The 21,718-nt window shown below is 41.9% G+C and overlaps 1 protein-coding gene across 3 annotated transcripts in view; it reads right to left on the bottom strand.

Moving 5' to 3' along the window:
- LOC115207825 (zinc finger protein 385A) overlaps window positions 1-13,765 on the bottom strand; it is an 82,926-nt gene extending 69,161 nt beyond the window's left edge. The window contains exons 1-2 of one of the 3 annotated variants that reach the window (XM_029775320.1): window positions 13,374-13,765; window positions 13,154-13,236 (exon numbers count right to left, since the gene is read on the bottom strand). In XM_029775320.1, the coding sequence (XP_029631180.1) occupies window positions 13,154-13,236; window positions 13,374-13,378 (88 nt within the window). In that variant the 5' untranslated portion in view covers window positions 13,379-13,765. Of the gene's footprint in view, window positions 1-13,153; window positions 13,332-13,373 lie in introns of all 3 variants that reach the window. The other 2 variants (XM_029775322.1, XM_029775321.1) reach the window with 2 other exon arrangements.
- Window positions 13,766-21,718: the final 7,953 nt, after the last annotated feature.

Here is a 21,718-nt window from a genome sequence, read left to right as displayed (position 1 = left end):
CTTTTGCGGTGTGTTTATGCATCCACTCTCAGAGTGAATTTCACACTGTGTGAAAGTGTTCAAAAGTTTCTGTAACTCTATACAGAGTAGAGAATTAACACTGGCTGTGTGAAATTCACTCTACACTGGAGTGAACTAATAGGCATTTCACACTTGCTGTAGTGAACTAATTAGTATTTCACTCTACTTTGTATTGAAGTATAAAATGCACTCACTACTGTGTGGTGAAGAATCACACAATTTCACGCTATAGTGGAGTGAAATATAAGGAAATGGTTTTTGGTGTAAAGCCTAAGTTGCACATTTCCCAGGGTGCCTTTTCTTTTTGAGGCTATTGTGGATTTACCACCCATAACTGTATTTGTTAGTGACACAGACATGGTTGTTGATTTTTTTCTTTTAATTTTACCAAGGGAGTTCCTAGGCAAATGTTATCATTAAAATGAAACTCTATGACAATATACATTACATATATCATAACGCCTTACTTTGATGGCCTAGTTTTTTCATAACTCAGTGGTGTTAGGAAAGTCCTGGTTTACAGTCCACATCAGACCTGCAAGTCACATTATGTTGGCTTGCAAGGTAATGTGTAATTCCTATTGGAATCCAGACAGAGTTAGGATATCCAACCATTTTTTATTCACCCACAAGCCCCATGTTATCATTAAAATGAAACTCTATGACAATATACATTACATATATCATAACGCCTTACTTTGATGGCCTAGTTTTTTCATAACTCAGTGGTGTTAGGAAAGTCCTGGTTTACAGTCCACATCAGACCTGCAAGTCACATTATGTTGGCTTGCAAGGTAATGTGTAATTCCTATTGGAATCCAGACAGAGTTAGGATATCCAACCATTTTTTATTCACCCACAAGCCCCATTCAGAATGACTGTCCGGATAGTGGAACTTGATAAAGGAGACTACCTAAAACATTTAAACTGCAACAACCATTTCAGTAACAGGTGCAATAAATCTAACTAACTGATTGGATTAGTTTAGGAAAAAGTATGGCATTAATCATTCTGTGGTTACCATGGCAATGTGAGGTAGCCTAGGCAGAGAGCTCTGTAAATAGTGTATATATTTTATTGTTTATATGTGTTGTTGTATTTTGCTTTATTGAATCAACTTTTTTTGTTTTTGATAACTTGTTGCTAGATGAACTGAAATATCTGGTGGTGTTCCACTGAATTGCAGGACTGATTATGGCAGGTCAGTTTATATTTGGCTTGGCTAGCTAATATGATCTGAATGATGCTCAACAGCATTGGCTTTTTAGCCTCCTGCCCCAGTTCCTAGAGGGAAGTGGACTGCGGCGTGAGGGGATGCAGAGGCTCGCTTCATCTGGGGCTTTTCTGGACCACTGCTGAGGTGTGGTGGTCTTAGTGGAGCTTTTACAGTCGCCAAAGCATCGCCCAGGTGGGTGCTACATTTCAGTAGTGGATGATCCAGCCTACCTATGGAGGAGGAGCTGTGACTACCGAAGATGACGAGGTGCCCATTGAGGAGCATCTGTCTGTCAGATGTCTCTACCTTCCTACCTGGCTCTACCATTTATGCTCCCTCCTCTCAAGATACGTTCTTTCATATTTGTTTTGCTAAATTGTTTTTGGTTTATTTTGTTTTTAAAGCGACTTTGATATTCTACTTGGTATGAAAAGAGTATATAAAATATATATATATTATTATTATTATCTTTGTGTAGCATAAGATTAATCAATCAATGTACACGCAAAAACATAGATATTAAAAACAATCCTAAAAATCTACATGCAGTAGAGCATGCTAGGAAATATGATAATGCTGGGTGTGGTTTTTACCCTCCACAGTGTAAAACAATAGCTCTGGATATTAACAGCAACAATAGGGGTTATTGTATACCACTGAGTGTTATTTTCACTCTTACAGAGTGAATTTAACTTCTGAATCAAGACTAGAATTGCAACACTGAAAAATCAACACTGGACAATTTGCTGTGTAGTCATACTGAATGTACATGTAGCGTAGTAGAATTGTGTGGACAGAACAATGGAAAGAAAAGAGAGGTAGAGATGGGATGGTGAATGACAGCTTGAAAGGCTGGTGGAGGGGATGGAGGGAGGGGAGGTGAGATTGAGATAAATGCAAACTGATGAGGGATTAAGGGATAAGGTGGAAGGAGGGAGAAAGATGAACTGGTATGGCAGAATGAAAGAAGAGGTTGACAGCGGTGTGATAGGCAGAGGTGCTGGAGATTCATTCCTCTCTATAATTATCGTTCTCTGATGGGAAATACTGACATCAATGTCCTGCCGTCATCAAGTAGCTTATTACATATACGACATTGTAATACATGCACACCCATTGTGTTCAATCAACCATATACTAACAAACAATGTTCCCAAATCCCTCACGAATCCCCCATCTGACCCCTATTGTGATTCAGCATGGAGTAGTCCATCTCTGAGTCAGACCCTTTTTCACTTTGATGTGGCCAAAACGCATCAGTAAAAAAATATATATATAGCTGGGCAAGGGGACAGGGTGTCTGTCTATAGTGTAGGATTGGTGTGTGTGTGTGTGTGTGTGTGTGTGTGTGTGTGTGTGTGTGTGTGTGTGTGTGTGTGTGTGTGTGTGTGTGTGTGTGTGTGTGTGTGTGTGTGTGTGTGTGTGTGTGTGTGTGTGTGTGGAGGCTATAGGGTTTCCTTATTAGTAGAGTCAGTTTGAATAATGCAGGTAGGGTTATTGTTGTGGCTAATGGTCCAGGTGCTAATGGAGCTGTCTCTGGGCCGAGGGACAGACACTGTACGACTTTAATAGATGTCACCATGAGAGCCTGAAACCATACCTCCGGGCTCGGGTGACAAAGCAGGGAGGGTTTCTGTGTGTTTGTACTGTGTGTGTGTGCATATCTATGTGTGTGTGTGGTATCACAGGAGTTTTAAGTAGGTCTGTGGAGGTCATAACATTTTTTCAGCGGGTTATTGTCATGCAAAAGACTGCCGGCCTCACGGTAATTTACCGTTAATTAACATAAATATGTTATCATCTCCAGGCCTCCACACATACAAGCCAGATACAAGCCGTTGATGTGTGCCTTTGGAACATCTAGATTAAAATAATGTCTAATAAAGGCCTCCCGAGTGGTACAGCTGTCTATGGTACTGCATAGCAGTGCTAGATGCATCACTACAGACCTGGGTTCGATCCCGAACTGTATCACAACTGGCCGGGTAAGGGGAGGGTTTGGCTGGGGGGGCTTTACTTGGCTCATCGTGTTCTAGCAACTCCTTGTGGCGGGCCGGGCGCCTGCAGGCTGACCTTGGTCGTCAGTTGAACAGTGTTTCCTCCGACACATTGGTGCTTCTGGGCTAAGTGGGCGGGTGTTAAGAAGCTTGGTTTGGCGGGTCATGTTTCGGAGAACACATGACTCGACCTTTGCCTCCTGAGCCCGTTGGGGAGTTGCAGCAATGACACACAAACGAAAATGGGGAGAAAAAGGGGATAAAATACAAAAAATATATAATAGTAAATAAAATAATAATAATAGTAAATAAATAAAAATGTCTAATAAATCTATGTACTATATACCATCACAATAAATCTATTATTTATTTAGGCAGGTTTAAAAAAACATGATATAAAGAAAATGTATTTCAGAAGAACAGAATATGACTTGGCTTACTGCATGGCGCCATGCCATAGGCTGTAGGCTTGTTCAATAAGCAGACAATATATGCTTATACACTGTAAGTCCTGTGCAATTATTTTATATTATATAGTGGCTATGTTGAGCGTAAAAGTGATCATTTGAAACAGGTCCTATGAACTAGATTTAGAGTTATTTGGCAGGTTTAGTTGTGAATGATATAAACCTTAGAATGTCTTAGAAATCAAAACATATATGGGGTACATAATGTAACTATAGGCTATTGATGATTAGAGAAAGTCGCAAAAAAGCTTGTGCTCTGTTCCTTAACTCAGGCTGCATACACTGTTCTCTCATCAAATGATCCTATTTTCACCCTTCAGACTATTCTCCATTTAAACTTGTCTTGTCTTTACTAAAATGTAACATTTGTTTCGATTTAGAATGGCCCATTAACATGGGCAGGAACAGGAGCAGGAGGGAAAATACTGAATGGCAATGGAGGCCGGTTTCCCGACAGTTAGTTTTTCAATGTCAGGCAGGCTACTCTGGTTTATAGCTGAGCATGTGCTTAATATGAGCAGCTGAGAAATAAATACAGTAGCAGCTGGGATCCTCCTCTTTTTAGTGGCAACCATCAAAACTCTGCTTTCACACGGGATTGTGTATAGAAATGTCTGGACTTAAACAAAACAACAATTATTTCACTCCACACATCAACCCCTGTTTGAGGAGCATGCACCCTCGCTGCATGACAGGTGATATTCCTGTAGCTAAAGGTAATATGTCAGCCTTTTAATGATGAAAATATACAAAATGCCCTATTAATACACTATTCAAAATCAAATACAAATGATCTATAAGTGTAGAGTAAATGAGTAAGACGCCCCGCACATTCAATGAACCAACAGCATGGACTAGGCCTATACGTTCTAACCCAGACTCGTGGATAGAAAGGTTGGAGCGTAGCATAATGTAACCAGTCCAACCAACAGCATGGACTAGGCCTATACGTTCTAACCCAGACTCATGGATAGAAAGGTTGGAGCGTAGCATAATGTAACCAGTCCAACCAACAGCACGGACTAGGCCTATACGTTTTCTCCCAGACTCGTGGATAGAAAGGTTGGAGCGTAGCATAAGGTAACCAGTCCATCCAACAGCATGGACTAGGCCTATACGTTTTCTCCCAGACTCATGGATAGAAAGGTTGGAGCGAAGCATAAGGTAACCAGTCCATCCAACAGCATGGACTAGGCCTATACGTTTTCTCCCAGACTCATGGATAGAAAGGTTGGAGCGTAGCATAAGGTAACCAGTCCATCCAACAGCATGGACTAGGCCTATACGTTTTTTCCCAGACTCATGGATAGAAAGGTTGGAGCGTAGCATAAGGTAACCAGTCCAACCAACAGCATGGACTAGGCCTATACGTTTTCTCCCAGATTCATGGATAGAAAGGTTGGAGCGTAGCATAAGGTAACCAGTCCATCCAACAGCATGGACTAGGCCTATACGTTTTCTCCCAGACTCATGGATAGAAAGGTTGGAGCGTAGCATAAGGTAACCAGTCCAACCAACAGCATGGACTAGGCCTATACGTTTTCTCCCAGACTCGTGGATAGAAAGGTTGGAGCGTAGCATAAGGTAACCAGTCCAACCAACAGCATGGACTAGGCCTATACGTTTTCTCCCAGACTCGTGGATAGAAAGGTTGGAGCGTAGCATAAGGTAACCAGTCCATCCAACAGCATGGACTAGGCCTATACGTTTTCTCCCAGACTCGTGGATAGAAAGGTTGGAGCGTAGCATAAGGTAACCAGTCCAACCAACAGCATGGACTAGGCCTATACGTTTTCTCCCAGACTCATGGATAGAAAGGTTGGAGCGTAGCATAAGGTAACCAGTCCATCCAACAGCATGGACTAGGCCTATACGTTTTCTCCCAGACTCATGGATAGAAAGGTTGGAGCGTAGCATAATGTAACCAGTCCATCCAACAGCATGGACTAGGCCTATACGTTCTAACCCAGACTCATGGATAGAAAGGTTGGAGCGTAGCATAATGTAACCAGTCCAACCAACAGCATGGACTAGGCCTATACGTTCTAACCCAGACTCATGGATAGAAAGGTTGGAGCGTTGCATAAGGTAACCAGTCCATCCAACAGCATGGACTAGGCCTATACGTTCTAACCCAGACTCATGGATAGAAAGGTTGGAGCGTAGCATAAGGTAGCCAGTCCATCCAGTATGCATAATAAGTCCACACTCAAAGGCGATTACTAGAATTAGTTTAATTTTGGAGTATAGGCTAGACCGATTACGTACTTAAGACTTTAAGACTTAATTAAATCAGTTTTTGTAAATGTTTTTTTCGTGTGTAATATGCGTTAGGCTATGTATTATATAACCGCACAATCATTATTTGAATAAAGTTTTTTTTTGTTCGTGCTTGGGTTCATATATAGGCCTATGGGTATGCATAAACTCTAATATGCTAATGAGGGTTTTTAATTAATTTAATGAATCTTAGAAAGCGCTGTCCATTTCGTTGTGTTAGGCTTTGAAACAACATTAACAATGCCCATGCTTTCCACTCAGTTTCAACTTGTTGAACTTATCTTGTCAAATTGATGATCACAGTGAGGTGTTTTAACAGCACAACACTGTTTGGATGATAATGGTTTGATGTGATTTTCGATTTCATTTGCGTTGATGTCAGTCAGAGTGGTTAGAGGGACAATAGAGAGTACCAGGCCATTAGGACCTGATGGATGTTAGCAAGGTGGGTACTACCAACGCATGTGCAGAGTTCACAAAAAGAGATTACGGTAACTTTCACGTGGAATTTGACTGTGGTCATGACTCGTGACTGCCGGTGTGGCGCTAATATGGTCACCGCTGTAGCCCTAGTTTTAAGATCGGTGAGAAGTGAGGACTGGGAGTTCCGCAGTAAAATAATAAATAGGTAGCAAAAATAGCGAAGCGTTGGGGTATCTAGACCCCACTCTGAATGACTATCTCAGTCCGAAACGTTTTAAATTAAGCACATCTTGTGTCTTTGGTTTCATATAATGTCATCTAGAGTTGCTCAGGATTACCCAATTAAACCTCTGAAAATGTGTTATTGGACGCTTTGATATGGTTATCTCTGTGTGTGTGACTCTTTACCATTAGCCTCTCTTTTACTGTCTCTCTCTTTTTACTATCCCTCTCTCCGATTGCAGTGATAAAAGCCATAACCACGTGGACAAGCTTGTTAAACTCTAATTTTATCCCTGGTTGTAAACAGATGGTTCAGAAGAGCCGGACCAAATCGTAATCAAGACCTCATCTGACAACAAAAGCAACCTGGACTCAGGGGTTGACCTAACATAGTAAACGAAAACCCAGGACACTCAAATTGGTATGCTATGTTATGTTGGGTATGGTATGTATTAATTTGTGGATGTCCATCATTCATTTTGTATGATATGTTAAGAATTACAATTCATATGATATGTTATGAATTACAATGTGTATGATACACTACATGACCTTAAGTATGTGGACACCTGCTTGTCGGACGTCTCATTCCAAAATCATGGGCATTAATATGGAGTTGGTTCCCCCTTTGCTGCTATAAAAGCCTCCACTCTTCTGGGAAGGCTTTCAACTAGATGTTTGCTATGGGGACTTGCTTCCATTCAGCCAAAAGCATTATTGAGGTCGGGCACTGATGTTGGGCGATTAGGCCTGGCTCACAGTCGCCATTCCAATTCATCCCAAAGGTGTTCAATGGGGTTGAGGACAGGGCTTTGTGCAGGCCAGTCAATTTCTTCCACACCGATCTCGACAAACCATTTCTGTATGGACCTCGCTTTGTGCACCAGGACACTGTCATGCTGAAACAGGAAAAGGCCTTCCCCAAACTGTTGCCATAAATTTGGAAGCACAGAATCGTATAGAATGTCATTGTATGCTGAAATGTAAAGATTTCCCTTCACTGGAACTAAGGGGCCTAGCCTAAACCATGAAAAACAGCCACAGGCCATTATTCCTCCCCCACCAAATTCCTCCCCCACCAAAGAAGGGAGACCAAAAGTAGTAAGTAGTTGCAAGGTTTCTAATTTCACAAAATGCTCAAGTTGTCCCTGAGACATTCACGTTATACAACCACCGATCCAACCCGACCAAACACCCACATTTTTGCCTTTTGTAACCATACCAAACTTAACATATCATACTAATTTGAGTGTCCGGTATTTTTGTTTACTATGACGTCTAGTCTATGAGACCAGGTTGACTAAAGATGTGTAATACAAGTGAACCATCCCCTAAGGCCTGACAGCTCCACCACATGTCTTTGAACTAGAATGAGCCAGACCAAAGCTAATGCAACATAAGTCCATCATAGCAATGCCTTTGAACACTACTCTGTCTGACCCACGAAGAATACCATCAGTGCAATGGGGTTAACCTGTTATGGATAGGGGGCAGTATTTTCACGGCCGGATAAAAAAACGTACCCGATTTAATCTGATTATTACTCCTGCCCAGAAACTAGAATATGCATATAATTATTAGCTTTGGATAGAAAACACTTTCTAAAACTGTTTGAATGGTGTCTGTGAGTATAACAGAACTCATTTGGCAGGCAAAAACCTGAGAAGATTCCTTACAGGAAGTGCCCTCTCTGACAAGATCTTGTTCTTCTTGTCTCTGTTTATTGAAGACTGAGGATCTTTGCTGTAACGTGACACTTCCTACGGCTCCCATAGGCTCTCAGAGCCCGGGAAAAAGCTGAATGATATCGAGGCAGCCCCAGGCTGAAACACATTTGCGCGTTTGGCAAGTGGTCTATCAGCGGACAATGGGACTCATGCTCGTGCACGAGACGACACCATGTTTTTATTCTATCTTCTTTGAACGGATACAACGACTCCCGGTCGGAATATTATCGCTTTTTTACGAGAAAATTGATTTTAAAATGATTTTAAACAGCGGTTGACATGCTTCGAAGTACGGTAATGGAATATTTAGAATTTTTTTGTCACGAAATGTGTCGTAAACCTTCTTTACCATTCGGATAGTGTCTTGAACGCACGAACAAAACGCCACTGTTTGGATATAACTATGGATTATTTTGAACCAAACCAACATTTGTTATTGAAGTAGCAGTCCTGGGAGTGCATTCTGACGAAGAACACCAAAGGTAATCAAACTTTTCTAATAGTAAATCGGAGTTTGGTCAGGGCTAAACTTGGTGGGTGTCTAAATGGCTAGCCGTGATGGCTGGGCTATCTACTGAGAATATTGCAAAATGTGCTTTCACCGAAAAGCTATTTTAAAATCGGACATATCGAGTGCATAGAGGAGTTCTGTATCAATAATTCTTAAAATAATTGTTATGTTTTTTGTGAACGTTTATCGTGAGTAATTTAGTAAATTCACCGGAAGTTTGCGGGGGGTATGCTAGTTCTGAACGTCACATGCTAATGTAAAAAAGCAGTTTTTTGATATAAATATGAACTTGATTGAACAAAACATGCATGCATTGTATAACATAATGTCCTAGGGTTGTCATCTGATGAAGATCATCAAAGGTTAGTGCTGCATTTAGCTGTGGTTTTGTTTTTTGTGACATTATAGGCTAGCTTGAAAAATGGGTGTCTGATTATTTCTGACTGGGTACTCTGCTGACATAATCTAATGTTTTGCTTTCGCTGTAAAGCCTTTTTGAAATCGGACAGTGTGGTTAGATTAATGAGAGTCTTGTCTTTAAAATGCTGTAAAATAGTCATATGTTTGAAAAATGGAAGTTTTCGGATTTTAGAGGAGTTTGTATTTCGCGCCACGCCCATCATTGGATATTGGAGCAGGTGTTCCGCTAGCGGAACGTCTAGATGTAAGAGGTTTTAATACACCGAGTAGGTATTATGAGCAGTGATAGGACTATGCACCACACCTCAAGTCTAGTGCCACACACACACTTTACCCTTATTTTACCAAGTCAGATGACCTATTATATTTTACAGCAACGACCTGGGTTTAGTGTGGGGATGAAGGAGTCAGTTGGAAGCTGGGGATGCTCCCGAGTGACGCAGTGGTCTAAGGCACTACATCTCAGTGCAAGAGGCGTCACTACAGTCCCTGGCTCGAATCCAGGTTGTATCACATCCGGCCGTGATTGGGAGTCCCATAGGGCGGTGCACAATTGACCCAGTGTTACCCGGTTTTGGCCAGGGTAGGCCGTCAAAGTAAATAAGAATTTGTTCTTAACTGACTTGGCTAGTTAAATAAAGGTTCAATTATTTTTAAAAAATTAAAAAATGTGGCCATGATTGTATGAGGACCACCCCTACAATAAGTGCCATGGGATCTTTAGATCTTTAGTGACCAGAGAGAGTCAGAACATCCCAATCTGAAAGACAGCACCCATGTGGGTAAATGCCCCCTTCACTGGAATCTATTGAGACCAGAGGGAAGTGTGCCTCCTACTGGACCTCCAACACTACTTCCAGCATCATCTGGTCTCCCATCCAGGGACACACCCTGCTCAGCTTCAGAAGAAAGCCATCAGTGGGCTGCAGGGTGGTACACACACAGCATACACACTCATCAACAAACTCACATACATACTGTATTAAAAACAAGTATGCATACATGGATTCTTAGTTTAATAAATTCTTGCGTACAACACTGCTTCAGCCTATATGCCAATTATCACCATGGGAACAGCCCTGAGATCACCCTGATGATCCTATGACCCGGTCGGTGTGTGAAGCAGGTTCATGTCCCAATCTTCCCTCTATACACCGTAGCACCTCGCCTCTTATAGAGTAGTAAGCTATTTTTATTGGTTAATCTTTTTTGTAGGCGAGTGTTAAATAACCGTTTGCTGTAGAGTTTACTCCCCTCTAGTGGTGTGTTTAGACCAGTGTCAGGCCCTCTGTGTCACCATGGCACCCCCAGCCCATTTCCTGGGTTATAATAAGAGACAGAGAGACAGAGAGACAGGAGGTTTAAATAGGTGTGACCAGATGGAGACCAGATGGAGTAAATACAGACACAGAGACCTAAACATATCTGGCTACTGTCCACACACAGTAAATATCACAGGACCAGTACATAACTTCTACATGACATACCCACATGATGTACTGTGGCATGGGCTTAGCCTGCTATAAGAGAGTGGAGAAACTGGTGAGAACTGCTTGTCCTGCTCAGCACTGTACAAGTGACTGTTGAAATGAAATCAAACCAGATATTTACACTATCAGAAATGTACTTTCAGCTGGGGACACATATTGATCTTTTGCTATGCTACAGACATGACATTAAAGTAGTTGGCCATACATCTACAGTTTAAGGTGCATTACATAGGCTTATATGCACAATTATAAGTTACTTCCCATCTTCTGTATCTATTGCTCCCTCTCATAGACAGAACACACTGTCATTTCTTCTTTCACACAGGCATGTTACGTCTCCCTGCACAGTAAGCAGTGCTCTCAGAGCTCCTACTGTGTAGAATGATAACACCAAGTGTCAACAATACGACAGCCAATGTCATCAGAGTATATTGTGTAGAAAAGTGTTGGTAAGGCCACAACTTGGGGTTATTGTTATACAGGTGAACATAGTTCTTGACTAGGGCCGGTACACACCAGAACTGAGTTCCGGCACTTGATATAAAATATTGGTTTACAAATATTGCAGAGTTCCGGCACCTAAATATAAACTGTACCTGCACCCAAAATGTGTACCAGTACCTATTTCAGTCCAAGTCAAGCGCTGGGTGTACAGACTGGTGATTCAGCCATACAAAAAGTAGCCTTGTGTGGCGTGCTTCTACAGTAGGTTCTCCTAATTTGCTGTGAATGAGACTACGCATAATTATGCTATCTCTTTCTCACACATTCTCTCTCCAATGTATCCCTCTCCGTATGCCAAATCTACACATATTGCAGGTGTTATTGCAAGTGTAGCGAAATGCTTGTGTAAAAAAAGACGTGTTTTTGTCATGTCCCTGTTAACCACAGAATCCTCTTCTCCCTGACTTGTTGTTAAGGGATGTGTTTCTTAGGACTATGAGGTGGTCTATCCAAAACAGTGGCCTCTCTGTCCTCCTCATCCCACTCTTTACTTTTCTCCCTGCTTCTCTCAGTGTGGTGAAGAATGTAGAGTCTGCTAGAGAAAGGTGAGAATGCAGGTAGGTGTTTTGTGAAAGTTCAGCCATAAAGGGCTGCTTATGTCTCATCAAAGATTGACATTCTCAGAAATCATACACAAACAAGCATGCTCGAACACACGCACAGTCGCACACACAAACACTCATGCACACACACACACGCGCGCACACACACACACACACATACACTCTCTCTCTCTCTAACACTCTACTGTGTAAAACACACACCCGTGAGAAGCCCTGTCACAGTTACCAGACACTTTGAAAAACTACTCACTGCTCACAGATATCTCTCACTCTTGATTCTGTAGACTATTATATGAGCCATAGCTATAGATCTGACCCCATCGCCTACATAAATGATGTAAAATTGAAATATTATATTCACATACCCATACTGTCACAGACAGGCTGTTGCCTGGACCATATTCCTCCAATACAAACTGCAAGACCACGTATTGCTAAGTGTCAGTATATTGGTGAATGTAGTACTGACAAATAACTGTCTCAGTATTGTGGTGAATGTAGTTTTGACAAATAACTGTCTCAGTATTGTGGTGAATGTAGTGTAGTATTAAAAAATAACTGTGTCACTTTTTGTTGAATGTAGTATTGAGAAATAACAGTGTCAGTACTGTGGTGAATGTAGTATTGAGAAATAACTGTCTCAGTATTGTGGTGAATGTAGTATTGAGAAATAACAGTGTCAGTATTGTGGTGAATGTATTATTGAGAAATAACAGTGTCAGTATTGTGGTGAATGTAGTATTGAGAAATAACAGTGTCAGTATTGTGGTGAATGTAGTATTGAGAAATAACAGTGTCAGTATTGTGGTGAATGTAGTATTGAGAAATAACAGTGTCAATATTGTGGTGAATGTAGTATTGAGAAATAACAGTGTCAGTATTGTGGTGAATGTAGTATTTCAGTAACTTCAGGGGATAGTCAGAACAGACAACATTCATTGAGGCAATCTAACCACAGTACCACACTTGGAATTGCTTTTAACTTAGCATGGCTAGGGTCATTACAGTATTTTACACTAAATAGTGTAACAGACCTTAGAAAATGTGACATCATAAAAGTTTTTAGCTAACGCTTGAACTCCTCGCCATAACATTTTATTACGATGTCGTAAACATGTCGTAAAGCTTCATAGCATATGTCATAACTTGTCATAACTTGACAAATATCAATTATGGCAATGTTATGACATGTTATGACATGTGTTGTGCCATACTGGGATATTTTCTAGCCTTATGACACTGATAATATTATGCAGTAAACAAAGATTAGTGCATAATAGTGTCAATATTTCCAATATTGAAGTGTTCTTACCTGAGCCCCACATTGGCAGCTCCTCTCCTCCTTGGTTGAATGGATCTAGTACTTCAAAATTGTACAGATTTCCCAGAATTAACCTGTATAAATGAGGAGAGAAAATGTTGTCCTCTTGTTCACAGAGGGATGAGAGAGAAGGAGCGAATCCACGCAGATCCTATAGAATCGCACGTAACTGTAGGAGAACATATGAATCACAATACTACAGAGAGCTTACCACATAAAAACAAACACACTCAGAGTGAGTGAGAGAGAAAGGGTGAGTGAGAGAGAGATGAGAGAGACGTAGAGTGTACGCAGCCACGTGCCCACAGTAAAGCAGAGATCTAACAGCAGGCTTATTCACACTCTCTCTCCCTCTCTTACCCTCACATTCTCTCTCGCTCTCGTTTTGCCGTAACTCCATTCACTCACGTTTTCTTTTCCTCCCCTCTCTTACTCCCTCCCCTCTTTTACTCTCTCTCTCTCTCTCTCTCGGCTTCCTTTCCTTTACTGTCACTATTTTTCCTCCTCTCTCTCTTCAATCCTTCCTTGCTTCCCCACCCCCGGAGAGAGAACGGAACAAGTGCACAAGATTCCAGCAGCTAATTCTGCTTCTTAAGACAGGGAACTTAATATGTGAGGACAACTGTGAGGACGGAGGGGGAGCAAGTGAGGAGGGGGAGGGAGGGCGGAAGGAGGGAGCAGGGATAGAATGAAGGATGGCAAATTCAAAGAAGAGAAGTGGATAGAGGGAAGGAGGGAGGGAGTTAAAACTAAGAGTCATTGAAATTAGGGAGAGCGAGAGAGGAAGAGAGAAAGGAAGAGAGGGAGAGGATTTGGAGATAGAAAGAGAGAGAGAGAGAGGGTGTTGAGGGAGTGAGGGAAGTGAGATTGACAGATGAAAGCATAACACAGGGAGAGGAGTGTTTGTTTTGTTTGACTTAGAGATGAATTCACACACTAGTTTTAACTGCCTCCCCAATGAGCTCCTATGTCAGCCACACTAGAAGTTGTGAATGGCTGGGGCTCCATCGGGACCTGTGCATCATAACTAGACATGACCAACATCCATCGTCACTGTAATTAATTGAACACACCATGGCAATACAAGTGCCAGTCCATCTCAATGTCTCCTCTATGGCATCTAAGATTGTCATCTAAGCTTACCAACTCCCCTAGATAATTCCTTGCCCCCACTACCTTAGACCAAAACAGAAGAGTCTTTTTAACACTTTCACACTCTGATCTGCTCATCATTTACGCTATTCCTTTTTTGGACGTTATTTTTATGGAATGGTCTGCCTATCCATGTGAGAGACGCAGACTCGGTCTCGACCTTTAAGTCTTTATTGAAGACTCATCTCTTCAGTAGGTCCTATGATTGAGTGTAGTCTGGCCCCGGAGTGTGAAGGTGAATGGAAAGGCACTGGAGCAACGAACCGTCCTTGCTGTCTCTGCCTGGCTGGTTCCCCTCTCTCCACTGGGATTCTCTTCCTCAAACCCTATTACCTGGGCTGAGTCACTGGCTTACTGGTGCTCTTCCATGCCGTCCCTAGGAGGGGTGTGTCACTTGAGTGGGTTGAGTCACTGACGTGGTCTTCCTGTCTGGGTTGGCGCCCCCCCTTGGGTTGTGCCGTGGGGGAGATCTTCGTGGGCTATACTCGGCCTTGTCCCAGGATAGAAAGTTGGTGGTTGAAGATGTCCCTCTAGTGGTGTGGGGGCTGTGCTTTGGCAAAGTGGGTGGGGTCATATCCTGCCTGTTTGTCCCTGTCCGGGGGTATTGTCGGACGGGGCCACAGTGTCTCCCAATCCCTCCTGTCTCAGCCTCCAGTATTTATGCTGCAATAGTTTGTGTCGGGGGGCTAGGGTTAGTGTCTTATATCTGGTGTATTTCTCCTGTCTTATCCGGTGTCCTGTGTGAATTTAAGTATACTCTCTCTAATTCTCTCTTTCTCTTTTTCACTCTCTTTTTCTTTCTTTCTTTCTTTCTTTCTTTCTTTCTTTCTTTCTTTCTTTCTCTTGGAGGACCTGAGCCCTAGGACCATGCCTCAGGAATACCTGGCCTGATGGCTTCTTGCTGTCCCCAGTCCACCTAGTCATGCTGCTGCTCCAGTTTAAACTGTTCTGCCTGCGGCTATGGAACCCTGACCTGTTCACCGGACGTGCTACCTTGTCCCAGACCTACTGTTTTCAACTCTCTAGAGACAGCAAGAGCAGTAGAGATACTCTGAATGATCGGCTATGAAAAGCCAACTGACATTTACTCCTGAGGTGCTGACCTGTTGCACCCTCTACAACCACTGTGATTATTATTATTTGACCATGCTGGTCATTTATGAACATTTGAACATCTTGGCCTTCTTCTGTTATAATTGCCACCTGGCACAGCCAGAAGAGGACTGGCCACCCTTCATAGCCTGGTTCCTCTCAAGGTTTCTTCCTAGGTTCTGGCCTTTCTAGGGAGTTATGCCTAGCCACCGTGCTTCTACACCTGCATTGCTTGCTGTTTGGGGCTTTAAGCTGGGTTTCTGTACAGCACTTTTTGACATCAGCTGATGTAAGAAGGGCTTTATAAATACATTTGATTGATTTATTGATTTGAGTTGTAGTTCATTTGGGTTAGAGTTGCTGTAATATAATGGGATCGCCTGCTGTTTTTTATTAGATTATGTCATATGAAATGATACACTGATATGAAGACGAACACAGAACTCCTAATCCATAACAAGTTAACTCCTGATATTGCACCGACAGTAGTTTACAGGAAATGTAGATCCGATGTCATGAAATGTGCTTGCAGGGTGCCATATAAGAGAGGCAAGGGAGGAGGGGGTGGAGGGTGGCGGAGGAGGGTGGAGAGGGAGTGAGATTGACGCATGGTGCAATGTCGAGTAAATGTCAGTCTAAATCTGATGTGCTAAATGTCAGTTCTTCCCCTCTGCCCCTCTTCAGTGTCTTTTATCCTGCCAGTGAAATGACATGTGGATTGACTGGCATTAGATAACTGAGTATTGTATATCTCATTATTTATTGTAAGATGTTTAAGTGACATATTTAACACGAGGGCCAGTTTCCCACACACAGATTAAACCTAGGCCTGGACTAAAATGCCTGCTCAGTGGAAAAACTTCTTTGAAATAGCTTTTTACTCCAGGACTAGGATTAACCTGTCCCCCCAAAAATGGCACTAAATATATCAGAATAGTAGTACTTTTGAGCTTTGAGTTGAGTTTAAGAATTAGTCATGCATGCATTTATGTGTATTAGTATTATGGGTATTATTTGTATTATTAGTTATTTAGTTGCCTGTAGGAGTTCCTAAGGATGAAGTAATTGGGTATTTATGTGTATTAGTATTATGGGTATTATTAGTATTATTAGTTATTTAGTTGCCTGTAGGAGTTCCTAAGGATGAAGTAATGGGGTATTTATGTGTATTAGTATTATGGGTATTATTTGTATTATTAGTTATTTAGTTGCCTGTAGGAGTTCCTAAGGATGAAGTAATGGGGTATTTATGTGTATTAGTATTATGGGTATTATTAGTATTATTTGTATTATTAGTTATTTAGTTGCCTGTAGGAGTTCCTAAGGATGAAGTAATTGGGTATTTATGTACATGTATATTCCAGGATTATGTCTGAGTGTTTGATGGAGGCAGTAAAAGCAGTAATGTGTTGGTCCTGTTAGGCTTGGCAGGGCCCCACGGTGTGAATACTGAGCAGGAGTGTCCATGTAAACTCATATCCATGTGTTCAGGCAGGTCAGACAGCCGTCCTCTTCAAAGTTTATCCTGACCTATGGACACACACATTCATAAATCACACACATGCACATGCATATGCTCTCTCTCGCTCTCACACACACACGCACGCACACACACACACATGCACGCACGCACGCACGTACACACACACACACACACACACACACACACAACCACCTCCCCTTCTGCGTCTGCCTCTGGCCCCCTTCCATGGCAGGGTAGGGTTGGGGGACAGTAAGGAAGGGCAACAAACTGGAACAGTAAGCACATTTCACCATCTGAGAACGTTAGGATAGAGTTACAGGGCCACACACTCCCTATCTCTCCCTCCCACCCCCCTCACAGGCACTCCTTCTACTCCACACAGCTCGCTTGTCTGCTGCCTTTCTCTAATAAAATGTTTACAAGAATAGTGGTGGCTATTAAATATGGCAACTTAACGAAGGATGTCTTAGTTCGCCCTGACTGAGCTGCATTTGGCCCTATACATGTATTTTATATGTCCCCGCATGACACCTATTGGTACCAGCATACCAACATGCCAAAGGTCCAAGATGTTATTTCTTACATTTAGAAGTTGCCTTTTCTTTCTAATGAAACTGGTAACTGGAAGTGTAATTCTTATGGCAGGAAATGATCATAGGTGTAGGAAAACAAGTTTGGTAATCTACATAATCCAATATTTTGTCCAACACATGTTCAGAACCCAGCAATTTTTTTCTCACAAAACCTAAGTTTCTGTTTTTTGAAAATTATATATACATAGTCTATTTTAAACAGAAAACTATTTTTGTGTAAACTGTAAAGTGTGCAAACTTGTCCTGGAGGATAGATATAAACTATCTACCATACTCTCTTTCGTTTTTCCTTCAAAGTTTCCTTCGAAGATGTAATCAGTGTGATTTCGTAATTCATCCTTTTTCATGTCTGACCACGGTAATTAATCATAGATTTTGATGATAGCGCAGGACTGTATGCAGATTTCTGTTAGAGTCTATTCCCCAGCTAGCTTCGTTAGTCTAATTATTCCATAAAAGAAGTAGGTCACTTCGTCACTCAGTCTACTTGCAAATGAGTTAGATGCTCCACTTCTACAGTAGGGAACGTACGGTAGTCCTATGTCTAATTGAAGAGATTCTGAGATACCCTCCCACTCCCTCTGATCACCCTCTCTCTACTCCCACTGTTTTCACTCCTCGTGGTCACAGCTGAAAAACTTTGAAAGTGGTTGTGAATATTAATCGCTAGATCACTCTGCAGTAAGCTGTGCCTCCTCATTCTTTGCTGTGTTGTGTTCTGACATGAAGAGACGGGCTGTCGTGTTTATAACATAATAGATCAATGTTGAGATGGACAAAAAAACGGCATTCCTACGCCATAGTGCAAAACAACGTCGTTATGCTTTACCACTTTAGATCGCGTCTTATCAAATAGTATATCAAAAAGTTACAACCTTATCGTATTGTCTGTGTATTTGAATTGCCTTGCTGTCTTTAATTTCATCATCAACCTGAATGATGTCGTTCGAGAAAACTTAACAGCGTGCAAGGATTCTCCACTAATAAATCTTTGTTTCACCAGTAACACCATCAACATTAGACTACTAGGGCCATCTTGTGGCTAGGCTGATGAACAGCCTCAGCTCTGATCTACAATGTAAAAAGATTGTAGGACTGCAGTCTCACGCTAGGTGGCACTGCGACTCTATTTTTGTAACTTTTAGGTAGGTATACAGTACTTGGACTATATTTGAACTGGATAATGTATTTATTGGCAATGCAAGTTCTCAAGATTGGCAGTGAATGTTACTTTAGATTATAGTACAATTTGTGTGTAGAATCCATGAGTGTAGAATCATGTAACCATCAGGGATGTTTACTCTACTCTGAAAACATAGTTTATGAAGCTACCAATTACTTCACACTGGATGAAGTTAAGCTACACTTAAGAAACTCTTCAGAAAAATATATTTTACTCAACAAAATATACTTTGAAAAGTAGTTCACCACATCCAAACTACTTTGTGAAAAATTCTGGTATCTAAATCTGACCACAAATTGAAAGAGCAGATCACTCTGGAGGCAGATGTTAACAGAATGTTTAATTTAGCATATTAAACACAAAAACTTTCAAGTCAGAATTAGGCAGGTCTGATGCCTACTTCACCATATGTCTTCTGTTCTCTCTACATGGAAAAAAAGTAATTACCTACTGAAAACACTACCAATATTTTATTTTAGTTTAACTACCACCAAGCTACTGCAAAATGTAGTTAGATGTAGTTAACTACTCCCCAACACTAGATGTAGACCTCTATCAACTTGGAATGTTTATAATGGCTTCATCTGCAGGCTTTGTAGTACTGTTTCTTTTTCAAGCTTTTTGTTGTTGTGTTGAACAAATAAGTGAAGAGAGTGTGTGCGTGCGTTTGTGGTGCGGATGAGGGTATTTGTGGTGTGTGTGTGTGTGTGTGTGTTATTGATGAGGATTGTGCAAAGCTGTATTATTGCACAATGAGTAAGTACGTCCCATTGCAGTGTACTTCATGAGAGAGGATGAGGAGTTTCCTGCCCTACCCCTCTTCCCTCTGTCAGGATTAGTGTGGTAATGCAGCGATTCGGACACTGAGCTCTGATCAGCTGCTTAATACTGCTTTATCCCTCCAAACAACAACACACACACACACACACACACACACACACACGTAATGTATGTAAATGTAACACATATAAACTCAGCAAAAAAATAAATATCCTCTCACTGTCAACTGCGTTAATTTTCAGCAAACTTAACATGTGTAAATATTTGTATGAACATAACAAGATTCAACAACTGAGACATAAACTGAACAAGTTCCACAGACATGTGACTAACAGAAATGGAATAATGTGTCTCTGAACAAAGGGGGGGTCAAAATCAAAAGTAACAGTCAGTATCTGGTGTATCCAGCTACATTAAGTACTGTAGTGCATCTCCTCCTCATGGACTGCGCCAGAGTTGCCAGTTCTTGCTGTGAGATGTTACCCCACACTTCCCCCAAGGCACCTGCAAGTTCCCGGACATTTCTGGGGGGAATGGCCCTAGCCCTCACTCTCCGATCCAACAGGTCCCAGACGTGCTCAATGGGATTGAGATCCGGGCTCTTCGCTGGCTATGGCAGAAAACTGACATTCCTGTCTTTCAGGAAATCACGCACAGAATGAGCAGTATGGCTGGTGGCAATGTCATGTTTGAGGGTCATGTCAGGATGAGTCTGCAGGAAGGGTACCACATGAGGGAGGAGGATGTCTTCCCTGTAACGCACAGCGTTGAGATTGCCTGCAATGACAACAAGCTCAGTCTGATGATGCTGTGACACACCACCCCAGACCATGATGGACCCTCCACCTCCAAATCGATCCCTCTCCAGAGTACAGGCCTCAGTGTAACGCTCATTCCTTCGACGATAAACGTGAATCTGATCATCACCCCTGGTGAGACAAAACCACGACTCGTCAGTGAAGAGCCCTTTTTGCCAGTCCTGTCTGATCCAGCGACGATGGGTTTGTGCCCATAGGCGAAGTTGTTGCCGGTGATGTCTGGTGAGGACCTGCCTTACAACTGGCCTACAAGCCCTGAATCCAGCCTCTCTCAGCCTATTGCGGACAGTCTGAGCACTGATGGAGGGATTGTGTGTTCCTGGTGTAACTCGGGCAGTTGTTGTTGCCATCCTGTACCTGTCCCGCAGGTGTAATGTTCGGATGTACTGATTCTGTGCAGGTGCTGTTACACGTGGTCTGCCACTACGAGGACGATCAGCTGTCCGTCCTGTCTCCCTATAGTCTTAGGCATCTCACAGTACGGACATTGCAATTTATTGCCCTGGCCACATCTGCAGTCCTCATGCCTCCTTGCAGCATGCCTAAGGCACGTTCACGCAGATGAGCAGTGATCCTGGGCATCTTTCTTTTGGTGTTTTTCAGAGTCAGTAGAAAGGCCTCTTTAGTGTGTTAAGTTTTCATAACAGTGACCTTAATTTGCTACCGTCTGTAAGCTGTTAGTGTCTTAACGACCGTTCCAAAGGTGCATGTTCATTAATTGTTTATGGTTCATTGAACAAGCATGGGAAACAGTGTTTAAACCCTTTACAATGAAAATATGTGAAGTTATTTTGATTTTTACGAATTATCTTTGAAATACAGGGTCCTGAAAAAGGGATGTTTATTTTTTTGCCTGAGCTCTCACTTGTAGATGTAGACTAGCCTGTGTACAGAGGTATCATGCCATATCATTAGGGCTGGCTGTAGCCTTTTCGGGGCCCTAAGCGAGATTTGGTTGGGGGGCCTCCCACCTCGCAACAAAACATTTCTATATTTGATATATATTTTCACACTATGAGGTTGCAATAATACTGTGAAATTGTGAACATGATGATAATGCTTTTTTAGTCTAAGAGCTGTTTGAAAAGACTGCCTGAAATTTCAGCCTGTTTTGGTGGGATGGAGTTTTTGCCTTCCATGGTGACATCACTATGTGATACATTAGTTAATAGACCAATAAGAAAAAGTGTTCCAAACCTGTCTGCCAATAACAGCTAGTTGTCAGTTTTCTCCTCCCTACTCTGACCACTCCCAAACAGAGAAATTGCTCTTTGCTAAGAAGCTATTTTTGTTTCTTTTTTTTACCATTTTAATTGGAATCAATCACAGTAAGGTACTTAATTGTTACCCAGAAATGCTTTAATATTGAGATTTGAAAAAATGGCTGCATTGGACCTTTAAAGCAATTTTATAACACATTTCCTGCAATTCAACTCATTTTGCCATGTGGTGGAG

Source organism: Salmo trutta, chromosome 14 (genome assembly GCF_901001165.1).
Source record: "Salmo trutta chromosome 14, fSalTru1.1, whole genome shotgun sequence".
NCBI classification, from domain to species: Eukaryota; Metazoa; Chordata; class Actinopteri; order Salmoniformes; family Salmonidae; genus Salmo; species Salmo trutta.
This window is presented reverse-complemented; position numbering and strand designations above follow the sequence as displayed.